Raw genomic sequence first — 24,605 nt, forward strand, 5'->3', positions numbered from 1 at the left:
GTAAATTACGAGAATATTGCAAAAACTGTTTCCTCATTGGCACAGTAACTCGCGGCTAATTGCATCACCGTGTAATTTCAATCTCGAGCGATCGTACTTGACGGCCAGGCAATCTTTCAGCAGCAATATGTGGAGATAATTTTATAGTTTGTAGTTTCGACAAATGACAAACTTGAAATTCTACCCGTTCCGCCAAACATTCAATTATGTTAAACGGAATATGCTTGATGAATATTACCATTGATTTACTGTTACAATTCCGCTTCCAAGTAACCATTTCCGCTGTCGGAACAGTACTTAATCATTAGAATACAGTGTTGCCCAGCTAACAAAACTGTTGCACCTGCAGCGCCACTCTAATTGCAGGAAATCTTTCGCGTATGATACATCCACACGACGCGACACGGCTAACGCAACAAAGCGAATTAGCATTTTCCACGGAAGCGTGACTATCCAGCGAAAATTGCAATGTTAAACATCGGAGTCAGACTTGTCGACACAGGATTTATGGAAAATTTCACGGTTCTTAGATATTCTCTGACGCTCTACTATGAAACTAGTTATTTCTACCTTCAATTATAATTGTCGAACTATAAGGCCCGATGCACACGAGTGATATTCTGACGCATGATCTCGTTATGATCATATGTCTGTCTTCATTGTTTGTAATTGAGAAAAAAAAGAAAAACATATGAACGCAACGAAATCGTGCGTTAAAATATCGCTTGTGTGCATTGGCCCTAAAAGACGAAAATTGGTAATTGGGTTTGGATTTGAGAGACTATTATTTATTTTTTTTACTGCAATGTTTTATATTTCGTTGCTATGCGCTACAAAATAGCCAAATTTTTGGGTTATAGTTGCGTCTGATGCCACTACCAGTGTTCTTTTGTTCCTCTAGCACGAACACGGTTCTCAATTTTCAAATTTTCAAATTTTCAAGTGCAGCAAAATTTATAGGAATTCAAATTTCGTTTATACAGAAGCGTTCAAATATTCTAATATTCAAATATTTAAACTTTCGAATATTCCAATGTTTAAATTAAATATAAAAATTAAATATTTCAATATGTAAACTCTAAAAAAATTTCATAAGTATCAAATTCCAAACATTCTAATATTTAAATATTTAAATTTCCAAATACTCTAACATTTAAATATTCAAATTCTCCAAGATGTACGTCAATATTTAAGTACTCAAATGTCCAAATACTCCAATACCTAAATACTGAAATTTTCAAATAACCCAACATTTTATCACTCAAATTTGTAAGTCTCTCAGTATTAAAATATTCTATTCAAAAATCCTCAAAATCTTCTCATTTGATTTAATTAATTTATTTAACAGACAAAGTCTTTGGTATTAAATCCCAAAAGATACACGTACAGAGAATGACACACATAAAGTAAAACTTAATGACAATCTCTGAAGGAAGTTAGCAAATCAGTCTTAAAAGATGCTATCGTTCCACAAAAAAAAAACTCAACGCTATGGCATTGAGTATTGATGAGTATCTGTTGATGCAATCTCTCTCCCAACAACTTATGGTACTATAAAACAGATTCTTGTCTCTGAGACGTCTCACAGGCGTATCAATTTTAAACAATTTACATACTTTAATTTACAGGTCACTATTATTCCAAAGACAATACCGCCTATCTCCTCGCGCATCTCTTCGCCTGCGTTCTTAAAAACCGTAACCACAGCCCAGCACCTCCAGACAATACCCAGAAGGAAGTATGCCCGAAAAGACACTCACCACAAGTAGCTCCCGAGGCAGGTCGCCGCCGTTGTTGATGCCGCGGTTCATGGATATGAACTGGTCGACGCTGGGCTTGTCCTTGACGCTCGGGTTGTGCAGGGACGTGTTCAACATGATGATGGCGAAGCTGAGGACGTAACAGGTGTCCGTGTTGGTGAATATGTTCGGGTTCAGCTGGCAGTACCTCTGCGCGAAGCACTCCATCATCCTGTCGATCTTCTGCGCCTCGCCGGGCAGTCTGAACGACCAGAGGAACTGTCTCAGAGCCTGGACCAGGATCAGGTCCGTGAAATCGTGCAGCTCGACGAACGCCCTGAGCACACGCTCGTTGAAGTCGTGCCTCTCGCCCAGGTAGTCGCCGATCGCCGTCTTGTTCAGGCCCTCGCCCTTGTACAGGAACTGGGCGACGTCCTCCGGCGTCGGGGCCAGGAGGTTGTGCTCGATCAGGTACTCGATGCCCTTCTTAGGGTCCATGTTGAACTTCTTGCGGCCGATCGACGTCTGTTTCGCCTTGTTGGACGGCTTCGTCTCGTCGGCCGCGAGCCCGCCGCCCTCCATCGCCTCCATCTCGGCCACCACCTCGCCCAGCTCATCTTTCAGTTGCTGCAAAAGAAAGGTGGGTGTCAGAGCATCGCACGACAATGGCTTCCTCTCCTTTGCCACTGGATGGGACGGACCTTGGTAATCCCTAGGGACGCGACCGTTCTCCAGGTCGCCAATGAGCGCCTCAACGCGAGGCTAAGGGGGATAAGCTTTGAGTACCGGGACACTTTAACCCCTTCGGGTTTATCTTCGTTTGTCATATTGACTTCGCAATTTTTGTTTTGAAATTCGAGGAAAGTTGGGCACTCGCGAAGTGGGGAAAGACTGTTCTATTCGAGAAGTGATCATACAAGGAACATCACTCTAGTGTCATTTTCAGATTTTGGTGGAACTTGGTACACAAGTAGAGCATCGAAAAATATTAGACATTTTTTAGCTGTCGATATTCATGTTTAGTGGGTGAAAATCATCCTCAAAGTTAGGATGGAAAATACATTTTCGTAAATATCTCAAATTTCATTTACGTCATCTTATTGCTTATAAAAAACCATACATTTTGTGTATATATTTACCATTTTTTTCCACGTGCACTAGTTTTCGAGATGTTTACGAAAACATATTTTCCACCCCAACTTCGAGGGTGGTTTTCACTCACTAACCATGAATATCAACAGCTAAAAAAGTACATGTCTACTACTTTTCGATGGACTCGTATACCAAGTTTCATCAAAATCGAAAAATGACACCAAAAATGATATTCCTTATTATAATAGAAGTTACTAACCCTCATATGTAGTGTTTTTTTTTTCAGTGAATTTAATTCATTAACATTTAAATTTTTTTCACTGTGCTATCCAAAGATTCTCAATTTCCTGCGTAAATTTGTATTCTACAGGTGTTGTAATATCTATTACACACTTGTAAAAATTGGATATTTGGGCCCATATCTGTCACAGATGTGAACGTTAAGGAGTTAAACCGAAGAAAAGTTGAACACAAATGAAATGAGCAAAAGCTGCTTTATTCGAAAGTAAATCTAATAATAAGGTAATATTTCTTCTCAATGAATTTGAAATTTAACAAAATTGGAAATTTATTAAAATCTGTTAACTGTATTATTTTTTATATAGGACGTCGTTATATTGGTACAAGTAGTAACGTTTAAAGTACTGTTGTTAATCATTGCAGAGACATTTTAGTAAAGAGTTAACTGTTGTTTCAGACTTAGTACGATAATTACATATGATAATATTTTCCGGTTGGATATTTTTAAAAGCCTGTTGAATCTCTCCCGTTTCAATTTATTGGCAATAAATACAACTCTGGTTTCATGAAATGGTCGAGCAGCTTCGGATAATATTTGAACGACCGTGAGTAATCTTTCAGTGTAAATTCAACCCAAACTCGGGAAATTAGATGCTCCGCTAAATTGGAGAATTATTCTCTCTCAGTTTTTCTCGACTTTGTCCCAGCCTGCTGTTATTCCTCTCTTCTTTCCTTCCCCCCTAATGTAAAAATCTCTACCCTGACCCTTCTCTATTTTTAAAGGAAGTCCTTCGTCTGGCGGGCTCTCATCTTCCCGATTTAGATAAGGGAAGCTTTCGGGGGTGAATCCTAAGAGGGAAGTTCCCTTCGCCCACGTAGTCTCTATCGAACACCTTATAAGGTCAACTGCTAAACGCATTAAAGAAGAAGACTGCTAAATTGTACGTGGGAGTAAGAGGATCTTTGACAAATACTTGGAAACTTAGAAAATCATGAACGCAGAACGTGCTTCATAATTATCAAGTTAAATTAGTTGCGATTACAGAATTATTTCTTCCCTATATATTGTACCTAGATATATAATAAAATATAATTAAAACATGAATGTGTTTTCTACCTTAAAGTATTGAAACGACCAATAGGATTACACAATGTAGCCTCTGAAGCTTTTATCCCAATCAATTTTTCGTTACTATTTGCGTATGCGTTATACAAGTAGGGGTTAAGTAGGGATATCGCTCCACCCCTAACACGTTACACAATCCAATTGGTCAAAACTGTCCAAAGCAATCGGTTCACATCCTACAGAAATTCTATTTCAATTTTTTGTTATATCACCATTGCACGTGGAATATACAATAAGAAAAAAAAAGCAATGTTCTCTTGTCATGTTGCAAGTTTTCTATTTAAACACACAGTTTTCTCTCTCAAAGCTTCGACCTCTATTCTCCTTATACCCTATATGAATACCCGGACTTCCTGTTTGGTTCACAGTTGCCAATCAACTCGCGATTTCCTTCAACGCAGAATTTCCTGCTGCACACGTTTTCGTGGACATTCCACAAATTCCATTGTCCTTTTTCGATTGCTCTCGCTGCACAAGATCCGGCTCGAGTGCCAGATTCCATCGCAATTATCGAAAGTCATCGATCGAATGATCCTGCACGCGTGCTCGTTACGTGTGGGGCAGCAGAGTGATATTCAGTTGGGTCAGGAAATGTCGTTCGATTATTGATCCACGGTTGGTCGTCGTTCAATCAAGAATCGAGCCAGCGAGCGCAGCAACGCGCGAAATTCACGAGATGTTTGCGCTCGATTTGATACAGCCAGTCAAGTGCAGAGCTCCACAATTTAGAACGCTTGTGTCACGAGCGACTTTATTTATACAGAAATTTCGGCCTTGCGTCACTGGTACTATCAGCGTGACGATTTTTATTTTATTTTGTAGGGAATACTTCGAATTTACCATGCCATTTGCTTCAGTTGCTTTACTCTGTCAATTGATTCGGATTAATTAATCGAATCTGGTACTGGTACAGTTTAGATGGATAGTTGAAGTAATTTGAGGACGTGATGTATTTATTTTTAAGAGTAGATATTACGAAGCAATATTGGTATTTTATTGGTTAACAGATTTTTTTATAGACTATTAGAATTGTCTATTTTTTATATTTATACAACGATTCTTCTTAACTCTTGTACTTATCTCTTCTTAACTGTTCAAAAAACTGTTCAAATTACGTACAAACATAATCGAATAAATTTCTATCTATAGAATAGTGTAAATGGTACTTTTATATAAGAATATATGTATGTACAGGGTGATTAGTTTATCTGGAAACCCTCCGAGTGTTGACAGCATTTATTCTAAATGCTGTTAGCATTGTAAGTGCTACAAACGCCCATTAGAGGGTTTCCACTTAAACTGATCATTTTCTATATTTTAACTACTATATTAAATATCAATGTATTCTATATAAACTGAAGATAAAGATTATAATAAAGATTAAAATCAAATTATTATTAAATCAAAGATTATTATTAAATCAAAGATTTAAATCAAATTATTATTAAATCAAAGATTTAATAATAAAGATTAAAATCAAATTTTGGATCAAATTCACATGAATAAGAGTTAATTCACTAACCCTCCAAAAATATGATAATCTTCTAATCGACATCTTTTCCTATGGCACTCACCTTTCTATTATAAACTATATCCACATTTCAATCCACACAAGTGTAACAAGAAAAATGGTCAATCAAGGGGTCGTCAGAAACGAGGAACAAGAATTCCCAGTTCGCGACATCGTTCAGTGAGAATCAAGAACCAGTTGAACCGCCTTTAAACGGAGTTTGCTTTACCGAGCGCCAAATAGAAAGTGAAAAGCGATTGCGTCGAAACAAAAGCAGTTTCACGATGTTCGAGGATTTCCAGCATCCTTTTGCCCGCAGCTCGTGATTTCAGCGACTGAATGGGATTGAATTTACGACGATCTGGACAAAAAAAGCGATCTCTCGTGGCAGAGAAACGTGCACCAAGAGGACGTGCATTCTCATTTTCTAAGGTCAACCAGGGAGAGAAAGGGAAGATTGAAACGAGAAACGGCGGGATAATTTTTCCCCTTGTTGGACAACTTTCCACGCCTCATACACAACGCTTAAGCTGCAGTGTCTCACGGTTACGTTTTGACCCGGAACATGCCACCTTCGACCTTAATCTGGGATCAGACGCTTCCGGAAAAACGCTGTCGCGTTCGCGCTCTCCTGGCGGCTTTTTAATTGCGACAAGAGGTCGAGGAAACCTCCAATGCGCTCTGACATGGATGTTAATGAGTCTGACACAGAGAAATCGTGCGAATCTCTGTAAAAACTTTGAACGTACTACATTTCGGGCCATTATTTTTATGCAATCGCTCGGTGGAAATGAGGGAGAGACTGGGACGCGCGTAATGTGTTTATGAGGCTCTTTGTTCTTTCAAGTTCATTAATGTGGAGCTTGGATAAATATTATACTACAGAGTCCAACTTTAGCATACGAGGAGATTAACTTCAATATTATTCCCTCTAATTTCAAAGTAAAGTGAAAGTTAAATTCAAATACTGAAAATGGGAAAACATTTTAAAAATCCAGTTCCATTAAAAGGCGCTGATCTTCTGTTCTAAGATACCATCTGAAAGGAAAATCTCCAGCCTCAAAATTAGATTTTTAATTAAAACCTTAATCTTGATTAAGCTTTTCTACTTAAATATAAACATTCACACTGTAGAATACGAAAGATTACTAGAGCGTGATTGTAAGCTCAAAACTGTAAATTTGAATAATCAATAGTCTTCTCTCTTTTAGTGAAAAAGTAATCTTCTTGTACGCCATTTCCTGCTAACGTTTCCACTGTGCTCGAGTATATAACCCTCGACGGTGATGCATCGCAGTGAGCTTTTTCTGGGCTCGCTAGGGTCGAAAGAACCTCGAAACTTTTTGAAAACCGCGGCCAGCTCGTTCGGAAATAAGAAAAAAAAGAAACGGAGCACAGCGAGAGGAAAAAGTTACCATTTGTTCGCTGACTAAATTTTGCTTAATTACCGACAAAAGGATATCCGGCCTAATTAATGTTCGACAAGCTTTCCTTCTTGCGTCTGCCAGCGAGAAACGATTCCGCGAGTGTACTCGCGGGCTCGAGAAGAAAAAGAAATATTCGTCGTACCTTCCTCCCCAGCAGATCCACTTATATGATTATTAACCCCATTTCCACCGATTGTCAAAGTAATTGCGAACCGTTCCTGTGCCCATTTTACGCAATTATTTCCACCGTAACCGCTTTCGATTCGAAATTGCGAGACCCTGCAAACGATACGATTTTTTCGTCGTATCTCTACAGGGTGGACTAAAAGACACTGCACGAAGGTTTTCCATTTATAAAATCTAAATTAGTAAATTATTGTTGAAGTATTGGAAAAAGGAGAAGAATATTTGGAGAGTCAATTCAGTTGATAACGATGTTAATGAATGTTTAATCGAGAGAATTTTTCTACTAAGCAAGTGGGATTGAATTGACTTAAATGGATTTCTGTAACACACTGTATTACAGTTAATTGGATCGAAATAACGAAGTGTGACGCTCGTTCATTGCACGTAACTAGAAGTTTGTATAATACTAGGCATAAAACTAGGTGGAAATTTGTTAAGTTACACATTGAACATTTTGCTTTACCGCGATACAGTGATACGCAGGGAAAGTTGGATGATTTATTCTGGGTAGGATTTCGAACAAAAGTGATTGGTAGTTCAATGTACCTATGTGTTATTTAAGTTGAAATCGCATAAAACACTAGTTACATAAATCACTTATTTATTTTAAAATTTATTACAAAAATTCCTTAAAAGATAAAGTATATTTCATATTTCAACCACTTCACCATTACCGACAAATATATAACAAACACACTGAGAAAGCTACCAAATGAGATAGAACATATCTTTCCCAAATAACAGAAACGAGCTCATCAGGGGTCCCCAAGCGCAACAATATAAATTCTCTACTTCCCTTCGCCCTGCTCGTCCGAAAACTGTTTATCGAGGTCCTCCAAGGAAGTACGGTTTATTTTTAACCGGATACATTCACGACGCGTTCCACACGACGACGTCCGCTTCGAAACACTTGTCGATAAACGCGACACGAGACTTAGCGCTACCACGAGCTGCAGTTAAGGAAACTTGGACAACAGAAGCAACATGTACCAAATAAACTATCATTCACAATCTGACATTTTTTCTCATTTAAAATATTTCTATTAGCAAGTATTGCTTCCTAAAGCCCAAAACAGCCAGTGTGCACTTAAGGATTGCATAAATCTCAATCCCCGTATTTTCGATTCCAATATCCCAGCAACAATCAAGGTTCTACCGTGGATCATCACAAAGAGCCGAAGTTTCAATCAAAAGAACCAAACAATCGCGAGAAAAAGAAGAAAGGAATGCCTCGACGTTCAACGAAGCGTCGTTGTTTCCTGTTCCTGGCAGCCATCGATGTCCCTCTGCCTCGTCCAAGATTGGACTCCGCAGTCGATCGCGAAACGAGACGGAAGTTCATCGAAGGCTCTTCGCGGGGTTGACACCGTGGAACAGAGTAAAAATCGATGGCCCTGTGCAAATGGCGCGGCCATTTAAACGATATCTCGGCGATCTCCGCCGCCCCAATGGAAAACGACGCGAACACGCGACCGTGAAATATTTATCAAAGCGGAAACGCGTTTCCAGGGGGAACACCCCGAGGACGGAGTAGTTCAGCGTTTTGTATTTGACTGTCGGTTGATGGCTTATTTTTCGTTTTGGTGTATCGTTATTCGACTCGGTGCTTTGTTGCCTGCCAAAGGGGGATGTTCTTGCGATTCCACTGTGTGACTTTTTGGGCGACGTATAAAATAAGGGAAAATAATTGAATACGAAAATTGTGAAGAGCCAATGCACACTTGCGATATTTTGACGCACAATCTTGTTGCGATCATATTTTTCTTTGTTTTCTCAATTACAAACAACAAAGACAGATATACAATTGCAAGGAGATCGTGCGTCAGGATATCGTTCGTGTGCATTGGTCCTTATTGTTTACCCTTATATCAATGTTTGAGATAAAGTGCATACAGTAGAACCTGGAATAATGAAGTTTGTATTATTCTTAGTCTTTTTCGCTGGAGACTGAGTACAATGGCAATAAAGTATAGTATAGCATCGATTAAGGCTTGAATCATAATTGAAGTGTACTCTACTAAAAATACCAAAATTGATCATCGGGAGTATATTAAGTTTGAGTCTCCTACTAAAATGGTTAATCAGAGTTCTACTGTAATACAAAATATTATATCTCCATAAGACAATGGTTACTTTCTGAAAATGCTGAAAAGAAATTTTCATTTGTGAAACAAACAGCAATGTGGAAACATATGTCAAATAAAATCTACTACAAACCTGATACCATAAAATTAAATTGAATGTGAATGTACCTGCCTATTAAAAGACACTCCGTGCACTTGAATAAAAAATGGAAGGAATTAAAGACATGACAGCATACTTGTAAAAGCTTTTTTCGATAAAGTGCGATATGTTTTTTTAAGTACATAATTATAGTCTGTACTACAGACTACAGATGTACTATAGACTATAACTACTTAAGCGATATTCTTGGTTTTTTTTTATTTTTTTCTTTCTCCTTTTTTCTTGTTCCCATCAGAGCATAGACGTTACTTCAGGTCGATCAACCGAAAGCCACGAAATATCCAGCATGAAAGGATAACGAGCGCAAAGGTGAACGACAAGGGCTGTGTACACCCTTATCGAGGGTAGACGATAATATCAAGAGGAGGGGAGTCAGACGTTCTCCTGGACGATCGTCGAGCGTATTAAGCGCACGTTACACCGCTCCATTTGTTATTCAGGTTTCGTGATCGGGCGGTTCTTTCGCAAGGAAAAGGGAACTCCGCTCTTTTTTATATTTTCTGTGGCGTTAGAAATTATAAATACGCGATTGGTTATTGCATGTTCCTACAGCGTTCACTGTGAACACTTTTTGGTTCTAAGATGGCTAGCAGATTAAAATAGACTGAAAATTTAAGGAACAATAGGAGTAAAGAATTTTGGATATTTACGGTTTTGTGTGTTGACAAGTCTTTTTAATTAGAGGACGTATTTTACATACTCACTAAACGGAGCATGTTTAATTTTAGTTGAAGGATTCTTACGTCGCCTCTTCGATGTTTGCCACCAGGAAAGGCACCCTAGACAGCCCTAACGTTTAGTTTCGACCCTCTCGAAGGGGTTAATAAGGGTGCACGCGTGCAATCGTTACTCTTATCTCGTAAGCACGAGTGTACATATCGTATATTTACAGTGGAGACCCTAAGTCGAAGGAGAAACATTTATTGTCAAAGAGTGTTTCTACGTATGGTTATTGTACTCTTATATTCTGAAATGTATACCAAGAAGACGACGAAATTTTTCTGTTACTATTTACATACATTTAAATAAGCAAAGGATATTGTAAACATCATTGAAAATATAATTTTTTTAAAGAATATAACTGTGATACTAGTACACTAGGTTCTTTCATGAATTTCTGTTACTGTACTGCAATATAAATGCAAATAAAAATATTTGTGAAGCTCTTTTTTAACATTTAAATTTTATCACTTTAAAGTATACATTTGGAATCGTTTTTAAAATTGTATACCAGTGAATTTTTACAGAATCTTTTACATATTCAAAATGCATAAAAATCTGAAAGACTCAGGGTGCCGTGTGGCAGTTCAAAAAAACAGTGTACCATTCCAGGGCTAAATGCAAATAATTATATAAATACCTACATGTGTATATACCTATACTAAAAAGCAGAAACAATATTAACAAAAATTAAGCAACCAATTAAAACATTTCTCTAACAGTCTCTATATTATTAAGATATCAAACACGAGTTCCATCATTCGTCGCAGAAAAAGAATCACGAACTTTGCCATTTTTCGGTCCTTGACATCTGCGTAATTCCATGAGTAGGAAAACGTCTACCAATGGAGAGGAGACAGTGTCTCGGTCGTTAAGCCGCGACGCATTACGTCTGCGGAAGGTGTGGCCTTTCTCTCCTATAGGGTGATCGGAGGGACGATAGTGTGCCAGAGGGAAGGTAAAAAAACTTCACCCTCTACGCACCGTCAGTGCTTTTGTTCCCGACAAAATTCTTGTAACGTTACCTCGACTAACCGTGCCTGTCTACCTTCACAGCTACCTTTAAAATTACCTATTTTAAATCAGCTACCTTGAAAATTACCTATTTTAAATCAGCTACCTTGAAAATTACCTATTTTAAATCTAGATAAATCAAGTTAATTAGTCGCTAAAGGTAGCGGCGGAGGAAGTTCAATGGACACTGATTTCCCGCTTTTGCAGTCTTTGTTAACTTTGCTTCCGTTTCAAGGCAGCGAGCCTATTGGATACTCATTTGCATTTCTCTTTGTTGCATGTTAAATGCAACTTAATGACACTGTTAACTCAATGACACTTGATCTGGCAGAATGAAGTCTCTTGTCCATTTCTGAGCAAGTAGAAAAATTACAAAAGGGAAAACCATGAATTTGAAACTCCGAATAAAATTCCCACGAGACGCTCTAAAATCGCCTTCCAATAACAAGGTGACAAACGAAAAAGGTCAACGCACAATCATTCAGCCGCAGAAAACAATCGAACTGGTTTCATTCAGCGAAGGGCTGGCAGAAATTTGGTTCGTGTCTGGTCCGTCGAATTTCTCTCGGTGGTCGAGGGAAAAGAACGCAGGGACCGGAAGTGGTCTCTCGTTGTCTTCGATGGACCTCGTTAACGGGCCCAGCGGCACGATACCCGGGCCACGGGACAATAACTTGGTCGCCTGTGGCATAGCGGTATTGTCTGTTACGCAGCCGCGTTTCTTTTGTCCGTTTCTCGGTCTGCATCCGGCCTGCGTCCTGTATTTTGTCGGCGATGCGTGAGAAAACGACGTGACTCTGCCCGCGTCTGTTTCGCTCGGATGCTTGCACGCCACGCGAAAATACGAGCCAGACGACCGCGGCTCCCGATCGATCGTCCCGACCGATTGGACCTTGAGTAAAACGCGTCCGCCCAAGGGCAAACTGTATGAATGAATGGGACAGTGACGCTGCTGGGGCAGGTGGGTTTTAACTTGGTCCTTTCTGTGAAACGAGGACTCTGGAAATTGTGTTACCTAGATTGTGAACTGAGGTAAATGTTCCAATACCTAAACGCTTAAGATGTCAAATGACCCAGTAAGTAAAGAATCTAAAAGTGTATGTCAAAGATCCTAGGAACATAATAGGGTTAATAAATTAGATTACTTCGTTATAGGATTAGGTTTAAGGAAACAGGAGGACTACTTTGCTTCTGTAACAGGTGTACCTTGCATTAATTTATGGATTCGGTTCTTTTAATCTTAAGAGCTCTAATTTTTTCAGAAATGATAACTCAGAATTAGTTGCATTTTGGTATAAAGTGTAATTTGAGTTAGAGTTACAAGGGGTATCGAACTTTTAAGTGATATTATGTACTTAATTGTTGAATACTTATTGCTTTATTTACTACACCTTGAAATTATTTGAAACGAGGGAATTTTATGTGCCGTATTGAGAGGTAAAACTGAACTGCCGAAGGAAGTTAATTCCAAAAGCGTATCCCACGGTGTAAGTTCGTCATTAGTAACAGCTGAGTCTGTAATGAGGAGAAATAGTGTATTATACTGTGTTATTTCATAGACACACTAATCAGTTCTATGACTACCAACTCTGTCGAGGCCGTGCGCGGTGATACAGTTCGAGATAGGGAGAACAATGTGGTTTCAGATATGGTTTTGAGGGCAAACGTGATTTCACTAATTGTATGGTCTTTCTACTTAAAAAACATTGCTATATGCTGTATGCTTTTAAAAAAATTACCTTTTATTTGAAATTTTACTTCAAAATAATCCTTCAGGCAGCAATTTTTAAATGAATTTTAATTAGCCTCGTTGGCGAGGAATTTATAATTTCCTAAATATTGATTTAAGTGAAATGAAAATTAAAAAATTTCACATATATTGCTGTAGCGGTTCCGAAAGGGTTTAAATAGGCATTTCATTTACTCGCTGTAACTAATCGAATTTAAATGGACCGAGCACAAACTGCGTGCACCCAGTTTAATTTACTTACTAGCACACACGCGCTATTTATTTCCCGCAGCGGGAGGGTGATCTTTATTTTTACATGGCGACCCCACAGACACTTTTATCAGTGGCTCGATACGCCGACCTCTTCCGCGAAGGAATTACTCCCTTCGAGCGAATCGGGAGCAACGATTCACCCCGTTGCCTCTTCGTGTGAACCCTCGATTTAAAATTATGTTCATTGAGTATTCCGACAAAACAGGGGGGTAGAGAAATAGTGGAGCAAGGGAGGCAAGGAAAGTATGAACTAAATGGAAGCTTCACGCGTTCACCCTTGATACGTGTTTGAGATCAACCCTAATTGATGAGCATATAACAGGGGTTCTATAACCGAGAGTAAACAAGAAGGAAAGATAAGAAAAGATAAGTAAATAATAGTAGGGAGATTAGATAAAAACGATTTTAAGGATATAAGCAAGGTAAACTGTTCAATAAAAAAGATTTATAGATTGAAGTATGTTTAATCATAGCGTGATTAAATACCAAATGATTCTATATTAACTTCGTTCCCAATCACAATCGATTTATCCAACCCTCATGATTTTCTTATTGCAATCGATAACAAAGCACGCGATAGATGCGAGTGCAATTTGCATTTTAAGTCTCCTATAGATAGAGGGGCATCGCGAAACGATGAATCATTCGCGACTGACAAGATTCATCTATACATGTGTGTGCATTATCATCGCTTGCGCGATAAACGCTTACGTAATATCGAAGAGAAAACATGCGACGCACGATCGTAGCTCACTATCTACGCGATTCCTGGTAGAAGTCAACGAATTTAATTGTCTCGTTTATCTCTGACAACGTGATTCTTAAAATTCCATCTTCATATTAACATGGTTTAAACAGGAAGAGGAAATATTAAATAAACTTTGTAAATAAAATTTTGCTTCAACGTTTTATGCTGATTCATATTTTACCACTATCGCTGAAATTTGCACGCAGAAATGTAGGAGCAATCTACACGAAACAAAAAAGAAGGACGAATCGATCCATTTAAGAAAAGTGCAAACGTGATAGGAATGACCTATGCAGATCTGTGCATTTTATCTTCGTGTGAAAACACATTACTCATCGTTACGAATTGACGTCGGGTGCATCGCGGTTGGAAATTAGCGCGGTTTTACAATCACCACGGAAACGCGCCTTTCTTATCGCATCCTGTATGCATCACGATGCACATTGCTCTTCCTTGTTGCATCAGGATGCATCCACTTCAGCGTGTCCGCCCAGTTATTTATCTCCCTCCCCTTTCCTTCTATCACGGGCCGTCTCGACACCCCATATATTTCATTTCCACGAAAAAACTACGACAGTTTCAAATTGAGGAAAAATGCTCGCTTTACTGCAACAGAATACACCGTGGTAATTGCATTTCCACTTCTCCTATAACTTTTATTATCATCTTACCGTTTCATGTGTCGGTCTACTATTTACTATTATACTATTTACCATTTACTTTTGCATTTTATTGATATAAAAACGTTTGCTTCAAAATAAATTCTGACTTATAAATAATCCTATATCTACTAAAACAGTAAATAAAAGCTCGCCTTGCTGTGGTCCTCAGCTACACGTTGAAACAATAAAAAAATATAGCAGAGGCTCCATGAATAAGCTAATATTTCCAGAGCAAGAAATTCAAAGGATGAAAGCCCGAGAAGTTTTGTAGACCGTGCAACTTTGAAGTGTCATAACTCAGAAGAGGAAACAGTTGTATGGGCGGAGAGTTTGACCAAGCACTTTCGGAACATCCTATAAACCTTTGGGCAATTTATCGAAGACCACCGAGGAAATATCTGGACGAATTTCTTTGAATGAAATTGTCATTTATAGACCAATACTAAAGTTCTACTAAATTACTCCCACTGGATCAATACGTACTATGTACCTACTCTCTTGGAAACTAAACTATCGCGTGTTTAATCTGCTGACATTTATCAACCCACATACAGTTATCCCAGCACAAACATGTTTTCAAACTTTCAAAATCTTTTTCTATCTTGATATCAAATTTAATGGGTATGAGTGCAGTTGCTCTGTTGCATGAAAATACTAAAATCTCTCCATATCAAGTTTTTTGTGTTCCAATTTTCTCATTTCACGTGGAATAGCACTAGAAAGACCCTGAAGCGGACGAATGGTCACGAGCAATAGAAGAGAGGGTATTTAAAAATTCTCGAGAGGATCGTGGGCTAGACGAAGGGGATTTCACTCGCGCTTGAACGACGAAAAAGGAAGCATCTCGGTTCCTTTTCCGCATTTTCCTCGATACCTCTAGCTGGGAAACAACGGCAGGCCTCTTCTTCACAATAGGCTGCGATCGCTGAAAACAAGCGACCTCGGGGATTCTCTGCATCGGCCTCTACTCCACGTCTTATTTTTTCACGGTTCGTGCTGCTGGACAGTTGCACAGACAATGTCGGCTATTTTATGCCTGGGGGCGGTGAATGAGATCGTCCTCGGTGTGTTGCGCACGAACAAAGTCTTCCAGTCGACTTCGGAAGCGAATGGAGGAACTACCCTTGCGTTATCGTTTCACTCACGAGTGATTGGGTCGGTTTTCAAACACGGTTATTCGCGAAATGAGGGTAAAACTGCGTGAAAAAGTAATCAATTAAGAAGAATGGTGGTTTACTACCGAATCGTGGGAATAGGCAATATTTAATCTATGAAGTGTCTAATTTCAAAGAAACTTTAAAGATTGATTGTACATATTAGAATCTAATAATGAATTCTGTGGTTGTAAGGCAAAACAGTCACATATTTTTGTTTTCGAGATATTGGCGATTAAAGTTGTCTGCTTCAGTGCAGTCTTATAAACTTGTTTCTCCTTGTATCCTTATTTTTAGGTGAAAAAATTCTTTTAATGCCCTTCTTTTCTGTAAATATAGATTCTATATTTTAGATGTTCATTAAGACCTTAACAAGAATTTTTTGAAAAGGGGACAGGTCGTTTTGCCTTATATCCACAGAATTGTGGTATTAAAGTGATTCTGTTGTAGGTTTCACTATTATAATGGATTTCCGTGTTCATGAATTTTATCATATGGAATCACTGATGAAAGAACATATTTCATAGATTATCTCTATGTAAGCACAATAGTGCATGCTTAAGTCCAATAGAGTTGAAAGCTCGCATTGCACAGTTTGACAAATCTAGTTTCGCCTGTCAGACTTGTCGATTGTTGTTAATTATTGATACCTTATCAATTATTTTGCTTCTACACTGTCACTGTTCTACTGTGCAGTGGACACTGCACCTGTAAGAATGTAGTACTAAAACAATTAATAAATTGTCAAAAATTAACAATAGGCAAAAATGACTGGGAAAATTAGATTTGTCAAATTCTAAGCAATTCTCACATAACAGGTACAGGTTTTATTCCAGAAAGAAGCTCCAATTCGAATAGGTTTAAATAGATTTTGCTTCCACTGAGTCTTAAGATAACAAGTACTGGGTCTGGGTCATTGCAATTTAAGCAAAACAACTCTATTCGAATTTAAACGTACATTACTGTGCTTAAGTACACATCGAATTTTTATTTGTACTGTAATAAATCTCCTAAATGTCTTTTTTATCGTTCCACCAGCTACCTATAAAATAGAATGTCTCAAAATATTCCCCCTCGAATTTTCCTCCTTCCTCTTGAACTCGGTCCAGAATCCGCGCTCAGAGAACTGAAGGGACAAGGAAGAGAGACGCGACTCAAGTCGGACTCTACCGCGTTACGTAAGTGGGCTAAAGATACAAGGCTCACCGATGACACTAAATTGTCCGTGGAAACCGGTCCAATGCGTGTCTGTCAGTCGGAGAAAGTTCGATTTATTCGTGGGTAAGGTCTGTCGCGAATTAAGCTACTGCTGTGATTAAATATGCGTCCTATTCTCGAGCCTGAGGTTTCCAAGCGTTTTCGCAAACTATTTTCTTCTGGCTGCGGGACACCCATCCGACCTCGTGACATTCTGCTAGAATACTCGTCGAATTGGCACGACCTGACGAGGCTCTGTTGACGTTTGGCACGATATATCGTTTCTAAGACGACGTATACCCTTTCTGGCCACTGTTGCTCTCGTAATTCCTCGTTTACCTGCTTCTCATTCATGTAGACTTACTACAAATGAATCATCTTCCTGTCTCTTTTGACCGCATCTACAAGGCGTTTCACAAGTAATGATGAGTGTTGGAACGTTACTTGAAAATTGAAATATTGATCTCGAGATTTGGTAATAAGAATTATTGCATCTTTAGTTGTTATTATTAGAGATTATAGGCATTTTGGCGATGAATTATAGCTATGCGTTGAATGGTTTTTCATGTTGGAGTTATTGGTTAATTAATGGAGCTGGGCTGTCGAATATTCGTATACGTGGCGTGGAAAGCAATTTCAGTGTTACACTCAAAAGGTCAATATTATTTTTTGATTTTAAGACACAAGTTAAGACACACTTTTAAAAAATTTAAGATTTGGCCTCTATTACAGTTTACAAGATAGAATTTCTATTTTTCGTAAACGAGGATTGAGATTAAAGAAACTTTTTTCTTTAAAGAATAGGAATATAAGGAGACGGAGGTCCATAATACAGACCTGAAATTTAAAACTTTGAATATCAATATCTCCAGAAAAAGAAAAGTGACTTGTACCGTTTTGCCTTAAGGCTGGAGCAAACACATTCAGTAATTTAGTCAAGTGGGGAGTAATTCAGTAACTTACCGTACATGGACACTAAAATTTAGTCAAGATGATACTAATTTATTAGTGTCCATACACAGTAAGTTACTAAATTACTTGCTACTCGACTAAATTACTGGACGTGTCTGTTTCACCCTTCACGACCACAAATATCCCAATGAAATAACGCTCACAGAGGGAAAAGCGCTAGAATCCTACGAGAAAACAAGAAGAAAGGAGTCAGGAAGTTCTCCCTAGGTTCTACTACAGTTTCTCCCTCTTTTTCAACCTCTCTTCCTATCCCTCACCCCCTCTCCTTCCACCCATCACTTCCTAGCATCTTCGTTCATCCTCTCTCTCCCAAATAGCGCCACAAAAGGAACACCCTATATATTCCTCAATATCCCCCATTGTTGAAGCTTCAATCATCCCCAGACTGCAGACGTCGCAAAGCAAACGAGTTTCTGGTTTCCACACGGGTCTGTTCGACGTGTAACGGCCTGTTGCGCGCGAGATAGCGCGGATTATTACGCGTGTATTTCGAGCGTAAGAATCGCGGCGGCGGGGAGCGCAGAAATGTTGAACCGCAGCATTCCACTGGTTTTTTAACGATCGGTAACCCTCTTTTCCACGTCGAGCCGTTAGCTGTGGTCGTGGACACCGAGCCAAAGGATGCGAAAGCCCTCCGAGAACTTCGAGCGCCTCCTGTGCTCGTCCTCTCGAGAGCATCGCGAAAGTTCCCCTTAATTATCGCGATATCCTGTTCCCTCGCTCGACGTAACGAGGGAATACACGATTATAACGCGGATTGCGAATCTCGATTTCAGGGAATGATATCGAACCATGAGCCTGAGCGAGCATCCTGCGAGGACGCAATGGAGATGGACTCTAATTTATTGATCGAGAAAAAAGACCTCGGCAAAGGTTTTTCATGGCGTAGGTAAATTATAGGAAGTGTGTTATATTCACGCACGATTTATCTACTAACAAAACGCATCGAAAGAAGGAGAAAAAGTGAGTAGAATCTTGAAATCGAAAATATTCAAAAGTTCTTCGTTATTCGTCGATTCGCGGCTTTGTTTTAAACACGGATGCCATTAAAGTTTGAACCTTGGTCTTCTCGCGCGCGGGATATTCAAGCAGCGTACAACAGTTAAGCTTTAATAACCTCGTTAGGATGTTTCTGGAGCAACGAATTTTGTGAACGATCGACTACGTTTTTTCTTCTCGGTTTCGATGAAGTCTATTCTGTAGAATTTTGTAGAATATAGTCTGCTTGGCTAGCGTAGTAGAAAAATTGTTGCGATGGGTTGAAAGGTGTTTCCGCTTGGAGCCGAGGATCGACGATGATTAAAAGGAAAAAGGATACGAAAAATTCATTTCCAGACGTCTGTTTCGTTCACCCTTTCGCGAAATGATCGCGCGACACAAAGGGAGAACGTATGTAGGTCAGGTCAGGCCTGTTCGCGAACACGCGTGCGTTACAAGCTCGCTGGCAAGTTAAGAGGGACGTTATTAAAGTTCCAGGACCTTTTGATGAAATCCTTCGGTTCGCTTACTCGAACGATGCAACTGTTCCCATCCAGTCTCGCGTATTGTACCATACTTATGCAAATTTGCCCCTCGTGAATTAATTCGCGATATTGCCAAACACGCTGAAAACATTGACAGTGCATTGTAACGAAATTAATCGTAGGAGAATGGGAGCACCCGAGATTCAAATTTTTACCTTTTATTCTGTCCTCGATCTTGACACGTTTCTTTCAATGCAGAATACTTCGTTGTATTATTTTCTAGATAATAATATTCAACACAGCTGATAAAATAGGAATATAAATTATCTACAACTGGTGTGTATTGAAATTTTACTATTAATTATGTTCGAGTACTACTAATAAGCTCTTGTTTCCTTCCTTAGATTCTCTTTTAATATGAAAATGAGGGAAACAAATGGTACCAGTATCAAGTAGAAGCCACAGAACGCTATAGCAGTTCGCATATGCATATTTAATTTCTAAGGATTGTTCCCTATGTTACGCCGAGCCACCTACTACTCTCAGTAAAACGAATACTCTATCTTCGGATTACTTTACCTTCGATTCCACGCTAATGGGAAAAGCTATTATTATGTTAATTTGTAGTCATTCCAAGTCTATGCGACGAGCACATCCTCGAGGGTCGATATTAATATTTATACGACATTCAGAGTGGAATATCTCGCTTCTCCGATGTCCCTGTTGCTCGTGACTCGAGAAACACGTGTCCCGAGCACAATCGTCGCCCATTCTTTTTCCTCCTTTCCTGTCCTGGCCTCCTTCGGCCCAATAATAGCCAGCACGTTTATTTTAAACGCAGCGAGACGAGTCTGCCGTTTCTGTTACGAACGAGGAGGCTAGCTGACCCGACACACTTCACAGGAGTCAGAATAGAACGGAAAGTTCATCGGGCAGCCCTTCATTACTACACTCCATTGCCCCATTCGTTCGTCGAGGACATTTAATGACTCCACGATTCGCCATTACAGAACACTTCGCGTGCTACGTAGTCTTCCAGTCGTTTGTAGTCGTGAATGGAAGCATCGTTGACCCATATACACTTTTTTCGCGAAGTCACATGTGGAGGGCTCTGGGACGTTATACTACACGTTTTTGCGAGTTAAATATAGGCAGACGTGACGTAGGGGCGCGTGTTTTTGTGCATGTAGCTGTCTCTGACGTAACAAGAAATTCCTTCGAAAGATAAACATGGAAAACGTTGACGTAGTCGTCTATTAAGTTCATTGAGAACGAAGTCGTAGATCGTGACGTCGATAGGAGTTATCGGGCACCTGGTTTCGGAAGCTCGAGATGGAAACTTTTCGAGTAGACATGATGCTAATCTGCTGAAATGCTTGCTCGTACCATATGTGGCTGATTCTCGACAAATGAAAGGATCTAAAAGCAAAATGGAGTCGTTTTTGAAGAGGTTCATTTTAGAAGCGACACTATCAATTTTTACGTTGGAGACTCTCTATTTCTGTTCGAGGGGAAGAAAGTGGCGAGGCTTATGTAACGAAAAAAGCTAGGACCAATTCATTACTGTCCACGTCAAAACCAAAGAACCTAATAAAAAACAAAATTCTTATAACGAGCAGATGTATTAAAATACTCTGCTATTTCTCGATGTACAGCTTCATTCCTTTTAAGGAAATATAGTCAAGTAAGCTCATAAATTACAGTGAAGGGAACACTGATCAATGGCGCAGGCATATAACGGTACCAACGCAATGGAATTCCTGCCAAGTTGTCACATATTTACAAAATCTTCGAATCACTCGGAATCACGCGTCACATTTCAGCAACAAATACGATCCAAAATTGAATTCGTAGGCTCTCAGGAATCCTCAAACACAGCTTCAAAGACCCTGCATTCACGTGCAGCATAAAGGTACATACCAACATGGAGCACGCTTCTCGCCCCGGAAATGAAAAGCAACACCCTCTAAAAGCGTGAAGCGAAACAGTATTGTTTGATTTCGCCTTGCGAGTGGCGAGCAAGCGTTCACAGACGCCGCTGATTTCGTTGAGCGGCTCCCAGGGAAGAAAAGGGCGTTTAAAGCGCTCTTTCTCGCCGGAAGCGTGTTCGCGCGAACCACGGCCCGTTTTCGCCCTATTTTTTTGCGGCGACCTACATGGCTCGTTCATCGCGCGACGACCCCAAAGCGGAAAAGGAAAAGGAGGTCCCAGCTATTTTTTCCAACCGTCGACTGCCTTGCAGCGTCCTTGGGATGGCGATTCGCTATGCAAAAAGGATGACTGCGCCACGACGCGGCTTACATCTTCCACGCGCGAGCGGAGCGTGTAAAGACGACGCGGACAGGAACCGTTTTGTCTTTCTGTTTGGTCATCAGCTCTCGCCTGACCTCATCGCGGCCTTCAGAGGTTAATTTTCCAATTTGTCCGAGTCGCGTTGCTTCTTTTGCCTCGAGGAATGGCTGGCTGATGGGAGAATGGTTCTCTTGCTGCATTAGACGCGATTCAGAGGGAAATTATTTTTTGCACGAGCCTTTGGAATGGGTTGAAAGCCAACTGTCGAAGAGGATGGCTTTTCATGTGGCGTTGCTGGAGTTTAATTGGAACTTGTTATTTTGTATGCTTATGGAGAGCGAGAAATTGTTTTGAAGTAGTAAAAAGTGTATCGTGTTTTTAAGATTGTGTGGTGCTGAAGTTATTATGGGGTTTAGTTTGTTGAAATGGGAAGGAAAAAATGTACGTGTGAGCTTAAATTCGCGTTTAACCAACGGTTTTTATGGTGACAGGAACAACAGCCGGTGGCCATGTGCTGGCATCTGCGATAATGAATTCCACGGAAACGATGCGTAAAATACGAATAAACTTTCACCTTATCAAATTCTTTGACGCATATTCAGAAAGCGAAGACTGAAGATAATTTTTATTTAAAATTTTTTAATTTCCTGCTTTAGTAATTAAAGATTTCGGTAAAGCTCCAATGTCGATGAAACTCTGTGGACTCAAAAACCAGCCAAAATTATATATTATCATTTCTGACACATTAAAAAAAAAAATAAAAGTTAACGAAAAAATGTGAAAAAAGTTTCATATGTGATTATTTATGTGACGATAAAAACAGCATTATCTATTACACAATTAACGATGTACATATAGTATTCATTCCTAAGTTAAATACGCCATAAAAGAACTATTACTAACTCCATTAAAAATTAATATAAGTAGAACCTCGATTATCCGGATCTCAATGATTCACAGTGTCTTTAATTTAGGATTATTATAATTTAATGCCTTGGCAATAAAAATATAGTAGTAAACACCGATAGAGACTCAGACTATGATCCAGTAGTAGTAATCTACCGCAGAAAATAAAATTAACCATCAGGAGAGTTGCCTCAGGCTCGAGTTTCGTGTTAAGCCGCTTAGAGATCCCGCGGAATACATTATTTCTTGATACTTCCAACGTCAGCACCCTATGATTCCTATCGTACGCACTTCCTGCACGAAATTATCAGTCCACGCATTCCAGGCACTATAATCGTAACACGCTTAAGCAGCCATCACGATTTCACGATCTAGAATAATGGCGAAAACGAATCTGCGCAAACCAGCGGCAACGCGCAGCCAAACGGAGGATGATTACAGGAAAAGCTCGCGGTTTAACGAGCTTCTCGTAATCCCGAGCACATACCAGATGCACAACGCTAGCTATTTCGCGTCGTCTCCTCGACAAAAGGCTCATCGCGGCGTATGTAGTCACAGTGTAGAACGGTCGGAGCAAAAAGCGGTAGGGTGATTCGAGAAAAAAGAGGAGGGTTAAAATAACGAAAAATAGAGGTATCGCGGAGACATCGAAAAAGGGAGAAAGAAAAGGAGATGAAGAGACGATGCGCGGTCTCGCGAGAAAATGACTCGTTCCAGCGAGCGGACGTTGTTATAATGGATCGAGAACCGAGTATACCAGTTCCCCCGTGCATATACGATCCAGTTCCTTTCTTCGCCAGGTATTCAGCGAACGGTCCCGGTAAAGTGACCTCCCAAGGCCGTCGCCGGCCACCAAGAGAACTGAGGACGAGGGAATTCCTCCTTTCGCTCGGTCACGAGCCAACCGTTTCATCTGACCCGTTGCAAGTCGAATCTGAGCTGCCACGGTAGACAGAGAACACGGGTGGTCGGCTACCACGTGATTTTTCACGTCTCGTTTGTTTCCTTTATTCGTATAACTGCGAGGAAAAATGTATCACTGTTCGGTGTGCTTTTATGGTTTCACGTAATTTGCGACTGAGCTTGAATGGTGATGTAATTTGATAATTGATGAGAGTTAAAACTTGGATATCAATTCATAAAAGAGTATTAAAAGATGAATGATATTCTTGATTTTATTTATTCATAATTGAATTTTTATTAAGGTGGGAGAAAAACGAGCATTCGTTCGCTTGGTCTAAACGCATCATTAGATAAATAAAGAAGTGAGTAGATATTAATTGGATATAAATTATCGTAAATATGATCGTGTAATCATGGACGTTAATTAACACACACAGTCTATGTTTTGTTGAAACAATACAAATGGGTGAATGCCTCGTATTTCTTAATTGGAACGAGTAAGATGAAAGCAGGAGGCGTTACGAATGAACAGACAGCGAATTAATCGGTATTTACAGAAACATTTTTTAGTTCACGGTTCAAGGATTGTGGAACCTTGTTCGTATCGATAAAAGTAATCGCAATGTCGTCACTTCCGTGTCGCTATAAAATCTCCCCCTCTATGGGCTCTGCATCGCTCAACGTTTGATCGATTCAGGATGCACAAATCGGGACGGAAGGAAATGGCCATCTTTCCGCTAGAAGCTCAAGGGAAGCGTGAACCTCTTTAATGGAACCATAGAATCTCTTCTCGAAAAGGAATCGATTTTAAAACGACGTTGCAACTTTCAAAATGGGACGGGGAATCTGAAAATCTCGCGAAAAATGGCGCAATTTTTAATAACGGCGCCATCAATTCGAAATTGATATAGCGATTTAGAAAATTGATATAACGATTTGAAAAATTGCGTCATTTTGAACACGGTTCGGTCGAGCCTACCTAATCGAACGATGACTAATCGAATTTAA

The 24,605-nt window shown here is 39.6% G+C and overlaps 1 protein-coding gene across 3 annotated transcripts in view; it reads right to left on the bottom strand.

The window, feature by feature from the left end:
• The window catches only part of Step (cytohesin steppke), a 63,429-nt gene that overhangs the window by 7,020 nt on the left and 31,804 nt on the right, over nucleotides 1-24,605 (bottom strand). For all 3 annotated transcript variants that reach the window (XM_076388190.1, XM_076388181.1, XM_076388198.1), the window contains one exon: nucleotides 1,761-2,366. In XM_076388190.1, coding sequence (XP_076244305.1) covers nucleotides 1,761-2,366 — 606 coding nt within the window. The remainder of the gene's footprint in view (nucleotides 1-1,760; nucleotides 2,367-24,605) is intronic.

The sequence above is a fragment of the Calliopsis andreniformis genome, chromosome 2 (genome assembly GCF_051401765.1).
Source record: "Calliopsis andreniformis isolate RMS-2024a chromosome 2, iyCalAndr_principal, whole genome shotgun sequence".
Taxonomy (NCBI): Eukaryota; Metazoa; Arthropoda; class Insecta; order Hymenoptera; family Andrenidae; genus Calliopsis; species Calliopsis andreniformis.